Raw genomic sequence first — 13,640 nt, 5'->3', positions numbered from 1 at the left:
ATAAATTTGGTTTGAGACACAGATTTAATAGCTAGGTTCAATATGAGATGTAAGATTTATGGGTTTTAATTTAGTATTTTATAAGCAAAGTTAGGGTCTGACAAAACCCCCTCAAGTCAACAGAATGTCTCAAACCCTCTTAAGTAGGGTTTAGATCAAATCTGTGGCAAGCACAGGCGCTCCTAGTTGCCATCACCTTCATGATGAGTCATTAAAAGCCAACTTTCTACTTCAGATCGCTTTTCTAACTCAAAATTCAAAGCCCTCACATGCTATCCACACAGAAATATTTACACAAGATGTGTATAAATATAAAGTTTATTCAGTATAGTGTTTAGAAAAATAAGTTCACATCATCTCAGAATACAAATAAAACACTTAATTGTCCAGGCACAAACCCCTATTACAGTACAACAAACATACATACTTTAGATCTCTTTGGTTGGGTAATTAAGCACAGATATGTCTGATGATACACTCTGGGGCAGCATCACCTAACAGTGCAGTAAAGTCTCCTTGATTATTCCCTCCTCTAACACGTACATTCCGCTTAAGTTTCGTATTTGTTGTAAGGCACAATAAACCCATATCGGAGAAGTAACTGGTTAGTGTTCTGGACAAACAGTACATGCAGCAAAAAGAACAAACATCCTCTGAATGTGAATCCTGAAAGTCAGAAGATTCACTCCCCCCCCCCCCTCCTCCTTGAGTTCAGAAATTTAAGAAGCAAGTTTTAAATTATATGAAACATACAACTAAGGTATAAAATATCCTTCAAGGTAATAACTGCTAGGAGATACAGGAAGACTTCAGGTATCCTTGCTTGTAAAATAACACAATTTTTGTTTCCAGAATTATAAAATTACTATTCTTTTGATGATTTGACATACTTCTTGACCACAAGCACTAGGCAATTCATGCCCCCCAGAGTCCTGCACACACATTTCATATGAAACTGGAGAGAGGCACCCTCTTGTTCATCTGCCTTTGCTAAGGAAAGTGCAGAGGCACTGAAAATCTCTGTGTGTGAAAAGCTCCTGTGCAAACAGGGCCAAATTCTGCCCGCTTAATTTAACTGAAAATAGTTATTGAGGTGATTTTTCAGGATTTGAAGTCAGAACCTGTCCATTATTATCATCAACATCAGATTGATGGTAATAACAATAAAGACGGTTCCAGCCTTACTTCTGGGTGAAGTTGCTTTCTGAATGCGTCTTCCTGAATCCACAGATAGGGAAAAGCAGTAAATGGGAAGAGGTATATGCTTTGATAGACTGTGACTGTTTGGTTTCACCAAAGTGTCAGCCTTGTGCTCTGTGGTTCGTGCTGCCACCATCTACGGGGCCAAATTCGTCCCTGACCTAACACCAGTGAAATGAATGGACCATATTCCCAGCTGGCATGAGAGGACATTAATGGAAATGTGCTAGTTTAGCCCAGCTGAGGACCTGGCCATTAGATGTCCGTGATATTTACATTGCTGAAATGTCTTTGTAGGTAAGACTACAGGAATAATGCTGCAAATAGTCCAGACAGAGCATTCGATTTAACAAGTTTTCCGCAAAACTCTGGGTGGAAAAGAGGCAGCTTTAATCAAAAGCAGTAAAGAACAGAGGGGTTTTTAACATCGTGCTTTGTAAGAATTTGCTTAAACTCTAAGCGTAGTTTTCAAAGCTGAGTCTGGGACTAAAAAAGTAGTAGAATTTGGCAATGTTTCCTGTAAGATTACCAGTGGACTTACAAGTTACAAACATATGTGAGGTTGAAATGATCGTTTATTCTCATCCATAACAGAGAGAGAGGGAGGGAGGAGAAGGAATGTGTATGCCAGGTAGACATACCTTCCATTTAAACAACAGAATGTGATAATAAGGGCTGTCTGTGGGGCTTGGACACTCCACTGCCTTCACATGTGTGGGAGACCAGCATCCATACCCCCTAAACACCACGTTAAATCCTGGGTTTGGGAATCAGTGGAGCAATGCCTTATTTACAGCAGCCAAGGATCCGTCCCTGGACACTTTTCAGGGCTTTGACTATTGTCTATTTAGAGCAGTTACCCTGCTTGCTTGAGGGCCACATAATAAAAACTTAACCTTGATAAGGAGTAAAACTACTTATTTAAATTTCTATTTTAAAAACATTGTACCGTGCAATGAGTCTTTATATTGTGCATATGTACCTGCAGAAAACATGAGGTTATAACTACGTTATCTGGAGGGAATGACACTTATTTTCAATGTGAAAAAGAAAGAGTAAAAGATAATAATAAGTTACTTGATATCTGGAAGACTAGAATAGATTAATCTTACTTTGTCCCAAACCACTGCTTTTATGTACATCCTCCACTCCCACTGAAGAGTGGGAAGTCTCCTATTAGAAGTACCAGACACTCCAAGATACATGCCACTGTAACAACACACACAGTTTTCATGTCAACTGTGCTGCAAAGCCATGGAATTCAGAGCCTCAGTAACACAATGAATGCAAAGGAGGAAAAAAAGAAAGAGTAACAGGTACTAATGTAACACCACAGTCTTTTCAGTTATAAGACCTGATCTCACCAACAGGTGCTCTGAAATATTCCCTAGCTTGCCTCCAAATATAGTCTGAGCTTCACAAACCAAACATTAAGCCTCAGTGAACTCCTTCAGAGCCAAGCACATTCTTCATTAAAATGACAATGATACAGGGTATTTCTAATTTTCCAAATGGCCGAACAATTTCATGCAAAGCATTTACAGCTACTATTAATGTTACTGTCATCACCATCTTGGTTTTATGGGTGAGGACGAGGTGGGAAGCAGATTGCTCATGCTGGGGCCCAGCAAGCAGATAAACAAGCAGAGCAGACAGGAGAACTCCGGCCTATCCGATTCCCTGCTCACGCGGAGCTCCCCTCAACGTCAGGGAAAGTTGTGCCAGGGGAACATACAGCTCCATGTTCTGCTTGTGATAATCTCTGCTTTAAAGCGCTTGCCTCAAGCACCCTGTTTGTTTGGGAGCACATGGGGACAGCCAACTGCTAATGGGCTGCTTCTGTCTGCAGAGAACCAGCGAGTCCGTACAGCTGCAAAGTGCACCCCTTGCACACTTGCTCTTCCCTCTCCCTGCCCTTTTCCCTCCAGCCCTAGGGACTCCAGCTTGCAGCACGGACTCCAGTGATCACCAACAGGGCTCAGCTTCAAGGTTCCACGGAAAACCCTGGAAAACATGCTGTATTCAATACAGTGCAAAACTGCAGCGAGAGCACCGATGCCACGCGCACGGTGCACGGAAGAACCTTCATTCCTCAAAGGCTTTCCACAGAACCAGTTACAGCCAAGACAAACAGACTGGGATGTGCTACCTCAATTATCCTTCCTTTCCATTTTTTTTGTCCTTTACAAGTGACCTTGTTTTGTCCTGAGCCTCATTTGGACCCCACAGAAGCTTATGAAAAGAGTTCCCCTTGCCTTCCAAAGGCTTCAGACCAGGCCCCTGATGAGGATAAACACATGCTTTAGTTACTGTATATATTCACATTAGAGTAAAAAATAACAAAACAAGACCGCAAGGATTAACAGCATGTCATTTTTGTACGTCTGCATTCTTCTTATTACTTTAAAGCTTAAGGACGTGCTTTTCCATGCTACAAAAAAAACTCCTCTGGAGGAAAGGTAAGATCTGTTCCACCTGCCCAGAGCCCACCTGCTTCTGCTGTCCTCGGGGAGAAAGGTGTGGAGACCCATCCCCAGCCAGGCAGGGACCATGGCTGCTGCCAGGAGCCCTTCAGAGCTGCAGTTCCCACCATCAGCCCTCAGGCTGCTCATCCTGGAAAGATCTATAAATACACACACAAGAGCACTCCTGGATGGAGACCTGCTTGCTCAACCAGCAGCCGAATTCCTCCCACACGGGCTATTTGGCCAATGGGCCCGTGTAAACATTGGGTTCCCCTCCCTGGCCTGCCCATCCAACCCTTCCTGCTCATCTGCCCGAGGCTGCAGCCAAGACCTTTCCCTCGGCACAACAGCTGTGCCCATGATCCCTCTCCAGACTCCTCCTGCCCCGGTGAGGAAGGACCCACCTTTGGCTCTCTGCACCGCCAGTAAATGTCACCCACGATGTCCAGAAGACTTAAAATTTCTCTTCTTACTCGTGCAAGTACCCAAGTCAGAGGGTCTACTTGCAGAAGTAAGGCATCAGGATTTGGCCCTGAGGACGGATATTTGCAAATCAGTGTTTTTATGCCTCCTGCCACTGTGCTTTAGTAACAAAGATAAGGCCACTAGGAAGAAAGGCACGTGGAATTCTGTAAAAAATACACAAAAAGGTTCAACTAATTTGCAAATTACTAACAAAACAAACAAAAAGCCCCTGAACACAAAGACAGAGGGGGTAGAGACAGTGACCTCCTGGGTTTGTGAGACTGGGAATTCATTTTCTAGTTTCAGTGTGATTAACATTTTACTTTTACAGTCTATTGCTTGAAAAAAAAAACTACAAAAAAGTAAAACCTTGTCAGAAATAACTACGCTTACTTCCTGCTCAAACAATAAAAATAAATTAAACAGCCAGAAAACGTTTTCCTTTTCAATGCATTGTGTCTAAAGTGAAAGGGAACATAAACCATAAATAAAATCCATTGTACTAATTAAAAAAAAAAAAAAAAGTCTCCTTTATAAGAACTGAAACAATATTTACATTCATACTGGAGAGAAAGCTTCTGAGTTGCATAATTAGAGTTTCAAATGATGCTTTTTCTGGTGCACTGACAAAACGCTCGCCGCAGCATTTAGAAACCTGTACATGATTGATGTGAGATTTTTGGTTTGAACGCAAGTCTGCTGGATAAAAAGCAAACACACCAGTAACAATATTATTCGTGACTTTGTTTCGTTTCTTAACCTCAAACAACATAAAAGTAGCCGGAGAGGTATCGTCTAGAGTTCCTTGAAAATTTCTCAATGCCCATGGACTGGAAGTAAACAGCAAAAGTGACTGCATTGTTCCTACGGTTTTGGAGAGAGATTTTTCTATCTGAAGTTAGGAGTGTATACTTACTGTTCAGAGTATGTTGTACTATGGAGAGTCTAGTTAAATTTTCCGGGTAGCATCTGGTAGCCAAACCTGTACCCATTCACTCAATACTTGCCCTGGTATTTCCCTTCTCCTTTAATCTGCTTAAAAGAGAATACTGCATGCAAACCAAGCATGGCAACCTAATTCCATTGCTGGAAATTCCTCTGTACATCAATTCAGACCATTCAAATGTTCTTCTGGTTTCTTTAAATGAAAAAAAAAAAACACCAAACAAACAACAACAACAAAAAAACCACCAAACACCCCACTCGGTGCTTGTTAGGGCCTCAACAGGAGACTTATCTATTTAAACAGAAAGCAAAGGGGAAAAAAAAAAGTTACAAGTCTTGCATATCTTCATCTATCTGAACTGTCTGCAGTTTGGCAAGTTCTTTTTTGTCCGTTTCCAGTTCTTCACAAACTGTGTCAACTATGTTACTCATAACATACTTGGATTTGGAATCCAGCATCATTAAGTTGCCAGTTGACTTGCTCTCAGAATTAGGTAAGAAATTCTCTTTGACGTCAGGTACGGCTTGCAGGACTAACCTGTGCTCCCTGCCAAAATCCTGGTGTACTTGTGCAGAGGGGTGGCTGACACGGTCTCCGCTCGTAGAAACTATTTCTCCAAGCACGGGCTGTGCAGTGGAAATGGACAACAGATCTTGACTGGTAATGAGGGAACAGTTCTGAAGGGTTGCATAGTTAGTGTTGCTGATAGATATCACTGTAGAGGTACTGGTCACGGGTGATGACATGGACTGGCTCTCCGAGATACCAGAGTTCAGTTCTGCAGCATTTAAAAGAGTTGGTGGTGTGAGGGAAAAATTATGGGAGGGCGTTACATTCACTAATGAGGAGGCCAGGGACTGGAGTCCTCCGCTGGATATATTTTCAGAAGACATGTTTACATTTAATTGTGTGTTCTGACTGACTGGCATCAACTGAGAAAACACCAGGCTTCTTTCCAGTCCTTCTTGCTTGACAGAGCCTACTGCCTGGCCTGAATTGGGAACTGTATAAACCACTGCACTCGGAGCGAGGGGGCTGAAGAAAACCTTTCCTTGCTGCACTGTTGAAGAGTCAGTTGTGAAAGTTCCTCCATCAGATGTGCTGGGATTTACTGAAACATTACCTAGGGAAAGGGAAGCAAAAGAAAGGACAACAGAGATTACAGCTGGCAGAGAGTTGTGCAGGCATTTCTGTAAGAAGTTCTGGTCTTTTTTATGTTTGCAGTATACACGCATGCTAATATCTCACACAACACTGAACAGCAATTTTTTTAACAGGTGAAAAAGAGGTTGGTATAAAGAAATAAAAGCTGTTAACAAAAACAGCTTCTAGAAAGAAAAACAAAACAAAAAGGGTTCTGGTATATGAGGTATCTTTCAGACTCTCGTTAGGGGCAAACAGTCCCCAGCCATGTGACTAAAATGAATGTGCCTTGGCCTTCACTAGTTGCCACCACTCCATTTCTAAGAATAGAAGCATGAAAAGCTATTAAAGATAGTTCAGTGACAGACTACAGCTTGTGTGTGGGAACTGGAGGCACGTCACATGAAATCCACTCCTGCTGGGCAGAACCTGCCCAGAGTCAACCTGCCCAGAAAACATGAAAAACCGGTAATTTCTACCAGTTTAATGAGGTAGTCTGTCAAGCAGTCGGATCTATTGCCTTTCACCTTGCTTTATCACATATTTCTAAAATGCTAACCCTGCCACATCCACTGTGTAGAGTCACCTAGCACTGCCTCCCCTTGCTGAAAGCCACAGCACTGCTCGCGTGATGCTGCAGCGAGCCAAAGCAAGGAGAGGTGGCCAGAGATGACCTGAAGTTGTTTTTACTGGACATAGCATGTAAGTTGTCATTATGATACCTCCTAAAATAAGAAATACTGGCTCTTGGGACTGGGTCCCACTCCAAACACCTCTCTTTCTCAAAAGCAGTTTAATTATAGAAGGCTACAGTTGGATGCACCTGAAGTTTTCAGAAGTGCAGCAAAGATGAATTTCTCACATGGGGAATATTTTATCTCCCTGTCAATTCCGGTTTATCAACGATGATTTTTTGGAAGGTGTTATGCATATGTGTAAACCAGAGAATAAAGTGAGGCAATCTGAAGTTACCTATCTGTATTATTTACTGTGGCTTACTTAAAATAGCCTGCAGCATGCTTCACTTGGAATAGGCAGCCAGCTATCCATCCATCTCATGTTAAAAAAAACCAGAACTTTTCTCTGCACCAGACATATGGTGGACCACTCTCCAGTGGGAATCAGCATTTTTAACAATGCTGATTGTTAAAGTCCTCATGAATCTGAGGACTTTCAAGTACAATACTCCCACACTACTTAGGGGACAGAACTTTCTTTCTCACCGTTGCTGGCTGTCAGTTTATGCCTTGGAGCATGTGGATTAAGTGGCTTTTGTAATTACAGGTGGCATTCAGACTAAATGTCTTCTCTCTTTAATCCTGGTTAAACTATGTACCAATAACTTCCAGTGCCTGTGAGTGCCACATTTTAGGAGCTTATAATTGTGCACCCATTTAAAATGTGTTTGTACAGCTCCAGTGTTCCTCTCCGTGCTCCAGCAAGAATAATTCACTCCCTACACACATTTAATTCAAAGAAGCACATGAGCACAATTTGATTTTCCTTATGGGATTCACAGCTCCCGAAACTAAAGAGATTAATTCCAATTTAATCATTTTCATAACCAAACATACAGTGTCTAGAAAGTAACAAAGGTGTTCAGTTGCGCATTTTAACTGACCTGCTTCAAAACAAGGATACAGAACTAGGTTTGTGCTCCCTGGGATTCTTCCTGGCTGGCTGCAATGTTCAGTCTATGGTATGTTAAGACAAACTAAAGCAAACTCGGGGAGGAGCCTGCACACTTGGCACGTGAACCTGTGATGACATATTTCCCTTGGACTGAGGGTAGGTTTATCCAAATACCCTCACATTTTACATCTATGAGCTATTGCTTACTTCAGTTGCTTCCCTCAAGTTTAATCTTTCTTAATTACGGAACAGAAAATGTACAAGTGTAACTGCTTGGTCTTGTTGTGTCTACAGTAATTTAATATGTATTTTTATGACATGCTTTGGTTAAAAAAACAAAAAAACAAAACAACCACCACAAGATCAACAGCGGTAACAATTTCCAGCTGCCGCAATTTTCATTTTTATGAACCTTCTCATTGGAAAAATTCAGAGGCAAATGGGGAATATTTTGACTACTGAAATGTGTAAAATTTACAGATATTTGTGAAGATTGGTATCACAGACTTCTGTGAACAGCATGAGATGAAAGCAGCGTAAATTACCAGACCTCCTTCCCTGGTCTTAGCAGAGCTCAGCCTCATCTAACAGTCTGCCCACAAGCATAACCCACTATAAAGGGAAGCAAAAGGTATTATTTGATGTTATTTGATGTTCTGTGTGTGGCCATGGCAGAGATACAACCCTGGTACCTTGGAGAAAAAGGACCACAGCTTCTCTAAATGCCAAGTGTGCCTGATTCCAACTTTTTCCTCATACCTCTTACTGCAAGAGACAAAACTTTTACCTTGTGAAGCTGCCACAGAAACAGGAGGCAGCTGCAGAGAAGAAAAACCAATGCTTCCGTTCAGCAGCTGGCCATTTGTTCCTGAATTGGGGATCTGGACAATGCCATACTGGTTTATTTGGACAGGAGCAGTAAAAGTAACTACAGAGCCTCCATCTTGGGAAGCAGCAGTTTCTACGCCTTCCCTTTTCACCTCTGAGCTCGGTATCAATCCTGGGAAAGAGACTGGGATGTTGCTAGGGCTGAATGTGGCTGCTGTGGCGTTGGGGACAGAAGCCTGAAGGAGTTTGAAGTCTTTAACATCTTCTGATGACGATGATATTATGTCAGTAATGGACACCGCGTTGCTCACAATGCTCGACGCAGTTTTGGGCGAATTTAAGGTAACTGTCTGCGAAGTGCCCACGCTGAGTCCATTGAGTATGACACCGTTGGGTCCCTGAAGAAAAGAGCTACCATTGAGGAAGACAGGAGAGGTACTGGCAGGCACGAGGTTTCCATTCAGCAAGACACCAGACGAGCTCAAGGCTATTTTAGTGTTTCCAAGCTGCTGCATGTAGACGGGCTCCATGTGGCCGGGAAGGCTGAGGCTGGTAACGCCATCGGATGAGCTGGAGAGTGGATGGGGAGATAAATCCTCCTGTCCCTTACTGGATTCATCTTCTGTGCTAGGGTTGCCATCTGACTCGCTATGGGAAAAGATGGAGACATGACATTGCATTACCACGGCGTGCCAGGATCTCTGCACCAAGGCTTTAACACAGTTTGCGAGAGTTTCTACGAACGTTTTTTTTTCCTGCGTTTTGCCTTTACAAGGCACTTTAAACGAATATTCAAGCCAAATGGGGGGGGAGGAAGGAGGTTTCTTGGAAAAGAACACATCAAGCCAAACACTCGCCGAGGAGAAACTTTACAGACTTGGGTTATGGAGTTGTAAATAAATTCCTCCATCCCGGCGGCCAGAGGGGGCTGCCCGGCGCGGGGTGTCCACACGTGTGAGAGTCGGCCGCGGCCATTTGGCAAAGCGCTGGGAGGTGAGGGAAGGCCGGGAAGGCTCTGCCCGCCGCCCCCGGCCCGGGGGAAGGGGGGGACCCCGGCCCGCGCTGCCCCCGGAGGCACCTCCGGCCGTGCCCGGCGGCCGGGGGAGGGACGGAGGGCTGGGGGGCGGCCTTTGTGCCTCCGCCCGGGGCTGCGTCGGGGTTTTTTCGCTGACTGGTCCGCCCTCGGCTGCATTTTTCGGTCGCTCCCCCCCCGCCCGCTCCCTCCCCCCTCGCCCTTTGATGTGTCCCGCGGAGAGGGGCCGCGGCGGCACAATCGCGCCCTTGGTTGAGAAATGCCTTGGGGCCCCCTCCGCCGGCCGCTTTCCCTCCTTTCCCTCCCCGCTCCCTTCCTCCTCCCTTCTCCCCGCGCTTTCTCCCCCCTTTCCCGTCCCTTCCCGGGGGGGAAGGCGGGGGGAGAAGGGGGAAGGTCACCTCCACCTGCCCGCGCCCCCGCGGCGGGGCGGGGGGAGCCGAGCCCGAGCCGCGGGCGGAGCGGGGCCGGGCCGGGGCCGCTCTCCCGCCCGGGAGCCCCGGGAACCGGCCCCGCTCCCCCGCTGAAACCCGAGCCCGGCCCGCTCCCGAGTCAGGTTTCAAAACAGAGGGAGCGCCGGGACCCCGCGCGTCCTCCGGCCGTCAATGATTAACTCTGTCAGGCGCGACAATTGAATAAAAACAAGGAGCCGGGGGGGGACACACACACGCGAACACCCCCCGTCCCGTGTCCTCCCGGGAGCCAGCCCGGCGGCTCCCCCGGGCCGGGAGCTGCCCCGGGAGCGCGGGGCAGCGGGTCCGGGAAGTTTCCCCCGCGCCGCCTCGCACGGCCGGGCCGGGTGGGTGTGTTGGGAGCGAGGGAGCGGGGAGGAGGAAGGAGGGGAGGACGAGGCGCACCGAAGGTAAGCGCCATGTTTGCAAGGGAAGAAAGAGCCGGGAGAGGGAAAGGCAGGCGGGAGAGGGGGGCGGGGAGGAAAAAGTTTTCCCTCACCTTTTGGACTGGGTCTCGGAAGGGTTGCGGTCCCGCTGCCTGCGATTCTTGAACCAGTTGCTGACCTGGGTGAGGGACAGCCCGGTGATCTTGGCCAGGTTGCGCTTCTCGGCGGGCGAGGGGTATCGGTTCTGCTTGTAGAGCTCCTTCAGCGCGTTGCGGGACTTCTCCTTGAAACAGTAGACCGTCTCCTCGCCGTCCCAGATGGTCCTGGGCAGGGGGTATTTCCTCCGGAGCCTGTACTTGTCCACCGCCCCCAAAGGTCTGCCCCGGGCTCGCTCCGCCTCGGTGTAGCGAGCCTTGTACCAGAGCTCCTGCAGCAGCGGGTGGTTGGAGGAGTCGAAGTTGTGGCTCTCCAGGATGCTGTAGAGCTCGGCGTAGATGCCCTGGTGGAAAGCCACCAGCGCCCGGGCTTTCATCAGGCTCTCGTTGCCACGTAGCAGATCGCTCGGGGGCAAAGACCACAGGAACCTGGCCAGGCGGTCCAGGTTCCCACCTTGCTGCAGCGCCTCGCACACGCAGGCGACGTGGTCCGGGGAGAAAGCCAGAGGGGTCTGCGAGGAGGAGGAGGAGGAGGAGGAGGAAGATGAAGAGGAGGGAGAGGAGGCAGCGTGGTGGTTCCTGGCCAGGAGTTCAGTGTGGAGCAGTACCTGTTCCGCGGCTCCCTCCTCGCCGGCGGCGGCGGAGCCTGCGTGCTCCATGGGGAACGGGGCAGCGGCGGGAGGGGGCGGCGGCGCGGGCGCCTCGGGGGCTTCCGAGAGCATTTCCATCACATTTTCCTCCTTGATCTCCACCGCGATCACGATGTCGTCCGTGGCGGGGGAGGCAGAAGACATGTTTCGGTTTAGTTTTCCTTTTATTTTTTTTTTCCTCCTTTTTCGCTTCTTTTTTTTTTTTCCCCCCTCTTCCTTCTTCCCTCCCCCCCCCCCCGCGGCGTCCCCTTCTCTCCTCCTCTCCCCCCTTTCCCTATCTGTCTCTCCTCCTCCCGCTGCAGCCGATCAGGTTTCCCCGCGGCCCCGCAGTGACCATCCGGGACCGGCGCTGTGTCCCGGCCGCGCTCCCGCCGCTCCCCCCGCCGCGGCTCCCGCACCCGCCGCAAGACTATGTGGCCCCGCCCACCGCTGGCCGGGCCGCGCCCGCCTATTGGGCCGCGCTGCGCCGGGAGGGGCGGGGCCACGCCCGTCTCCATGGCAACCGTCAATCAAACGGGCGCGCGCCCCGTGCCGCTCCCCCCTCACGGCTCCACCTGGAGCCCCCGCGGGTGGGCGGCGGGTCCCGGCACCTGCGGCTCGCCCTGGACGGGGCGGGCGGTGAACTTTCTCCGGTGCTGTGGTTGCCCCGGGGTGAGGCATCTCGGTTGGGACGGGTTGTGGGGTGAAGGGACCCCGCTGTGTCCGGTTCTGGACTCCCTCGCTTCAATAGAGTCATTGAGGTGCTGGAGCGTGTTCAGAGAAGGAGCAATGGAGTTGGGGAAGGGGCCGGAGCGCAAGTGTGATGTGGAGCGGCTGGGGGGGCGCTTAGCCCGGAGAAGAGTAGGCTCAGGGGTGACCTTATCGCTCTCCACAACTACCTGAAAGGAGACTGTAGATATCTAGGAGTAGGTCTCTTCTCCCAGGTAACACGTGACAGGATAAGAAGATGATACACATCGTTAGGCTGTGGCAGGGGAGATTTAGGGTGGACATCAGGAGGAATTTCTTCACATAAAGGGCTATTAGACATCGAAACGGGCTGCCCAGGGAGGTGGTGGAGCCACAGCCCCTGGAGGTGTTTAAGGAGAGACTGGACGTGGCACTCGGTGCCATGGTCCGGTTGACACGGTGGTGGTGGGGCACAGGTTGGACTCGAGGATCTCGGGGGTCTTTTCCAACCCAGTTGACTCTCAGCGATTCCTGTTGGTTACTCGTAGGCGAGTGCCGCCTTCTCCCTCATTACAGCCGGCTCTCTGGGGCCGGCACAGCCACAGCTCCAGCCCCACGGCGGGGCGGGCGCTGCCGGCCCCCTCGCACCCGCTCAGCCCGGCGGGGCCGCGGAGCGGCGCGGAACGCGCGGGGCGGCGGCGGGCGGCGCCGGGGCCGTTTGTCGGCGGCACCGGAAAGCGGAAGGCGCGGCGGGCGGAGGGAGCGGGGCTGGGGCGGCCATGGACGACTTGGGCTGCCCGCGCTGCAAGACCACCAAGTACCGCAACCCCTCGCTCAAGCTCATGGTGAACGTCTGCGGGCACACGCTGTGAGTGCGGCCGGGCCGCGGGGGCATCAGGCGGCGGGCCCCGGGGGAGGGGTCGCTGCCCCGGCCGGGCCGGGGGTGGGGGCGGCTCCGGCCCCGTCGGCCCCGAGCGGTGTCTGCGGGGCGGCCCCGGGCCCCTTGTGCCACCGGTTCCTCCCCCGGCCTCCGTGTCAGGCCAGGCTGGGTCCGGTGCGGGTCTTCTCTCTGTGCAGCGAAATTCCTGGGGGGAAGCGGGCAGGAGCCCACGAGACCCGGCATGTGGCTGGGACAGTCTCCTGTTCCTCAGGGCTGCGGGGCTTTGGGGTGCGAGGCCGGTAACGCAGGGGAAAATAAATTTCTCATCGACTTAAACATTTCTTATTTGTATTTAACGCTGTGCTCGAATAGTTGAGAAACGTAAGAATCATAAAAAAGGTGTTTTGTTGTATCCTTTTAATGTGTTAATTCTGAATGAAGAATGCTTTGCTGAAGTTTTGAAAACCCTCCAGTGAACCAGTGCAGATGGTCGTGTTCACTCATTTATTTTTTTTTTTCCCAAGAAGAATTATACCTTTTTTTTTCCCTTTCCCCCCAAAGCTCAACCCTCAAATAATTCCCAGCACTGGCTCTACCTGATTTAAGTAGCAGATAGTCTGAACTCATTCACTTTCAGACCTGGAGATCATCCTTAATGTGAAAGTTTAAAAGGCTGTACTCTACATTCTTTCTGGATGTCCATGATAGAAGGCTCATACTGCAATAGCAGCCCTTTCTC

General features: G+C 49.4%; 2 protein-coding genes across 4 annotated transcripts in view; one reads left to right on the top strand and one right to left on the bottom strand.

The window, feature by feature from the left end:
- Positions 1 to 300: 300 nt before the first annotated feature.
- Positions 301 to 11,592, bottom strand: SIX4 (SIX homeobox 4). 2 transcript variants are annotated; one of them, XM_064659433.1, is made up of 4 exons: positions 11,311 to 11,592; positions 10,661 to 11,214; positions 8,639 to 9,327; positions 301 to 6,199 (listed from the first exon to the last, which is right to left on the bottom strand). In XM_064659433.1, the coding sequence occupies exons 1-4, from the start codon at positions 11,494 to 11,496 to the stop codon at positions 5,403 to 5,405; spliced, it is 2,226 nt and encodes a 741-aa protein (XP_064515503.1). In that variant the 5' UTR covers positions 11,497 to 11,592; the 3' UTR covers positions 301 to 5,402. The 2 variants fall into 2 exon arrangements, with proteins under 2 accessions (XP_064515503.1, XP_064515504.1); XM_064659434.1 differs by having other exon boundaries at positions 10,661 to 11,581.
- Positions 11,593 to 12,750: 1,158 nt separating this feature from the next.
- Positions 12,751 to 13,640, top strand: part of MNAT1 (MNAT1 component of CDK activating kinase) — a 119,768-nt gene continuing 118,878 nt past the window's right edge. The window contains exon 1 of one of the 2 annotated variants that reach the window (XM_064659445.1): positions 12,751 to 12,889. In XM_064659445.1, coding sequence (XP_064515515.1) covers positions 12,801 to 12,889 — 89 coding nt within the window. In that variant the 5' untranslated portion in view covers positions 12,751 to 12,800. The remainder of the gene's footprint in view (positions 12,890 to 13,640) is intronic. The other variant, XM_064659446.1, reaches the window with a different exon arrangement.

Source organism: Pseudopipra pipra, chromosome 6 (genome assembly GCF_036250125.1).
Source record: "Pseudopipra pipra isolate bDixPip1 chromosome 6, bDixPip1.hap1, whole genome shotgun sequence".
NCBI classification, from domain to species: domain Eukaryota; kingdom Metazoa; phylum Chordata; class Aves; order Passeriformes; family Pipridae; genus Pseudopipra; species Pseudopipra pipra.
The sequence above is the reverse complement of the archived record's forward strand: the minus strand, read 5'-3'. Positions and strand labels throughout refer to the sequence as shown.

Coding starts and splice junctions, on each gene's coding strand:
- SIX4 (XM_064659434.1), bottom strand. CDS start 11,496: ATGTCTTCTGCCTCCCCCGCCACGGACGACATCGTGATCGCGGTGGAG. Junction 9,328..10,660: donor TCCGAGACCCAGTCCAAAAG/GTGAGGGAAAAC, acceptor CTTTTCCCATAG/CGAGTCAGATGGCAACCCTA. Junction 6,200..8,638: donor TTCTGTGGCAGCTTCACAAG/GTAAAAGTTTTG, acceptor CCCTTTCCCTAG/GTAATGTTTCAGTAAATCCC.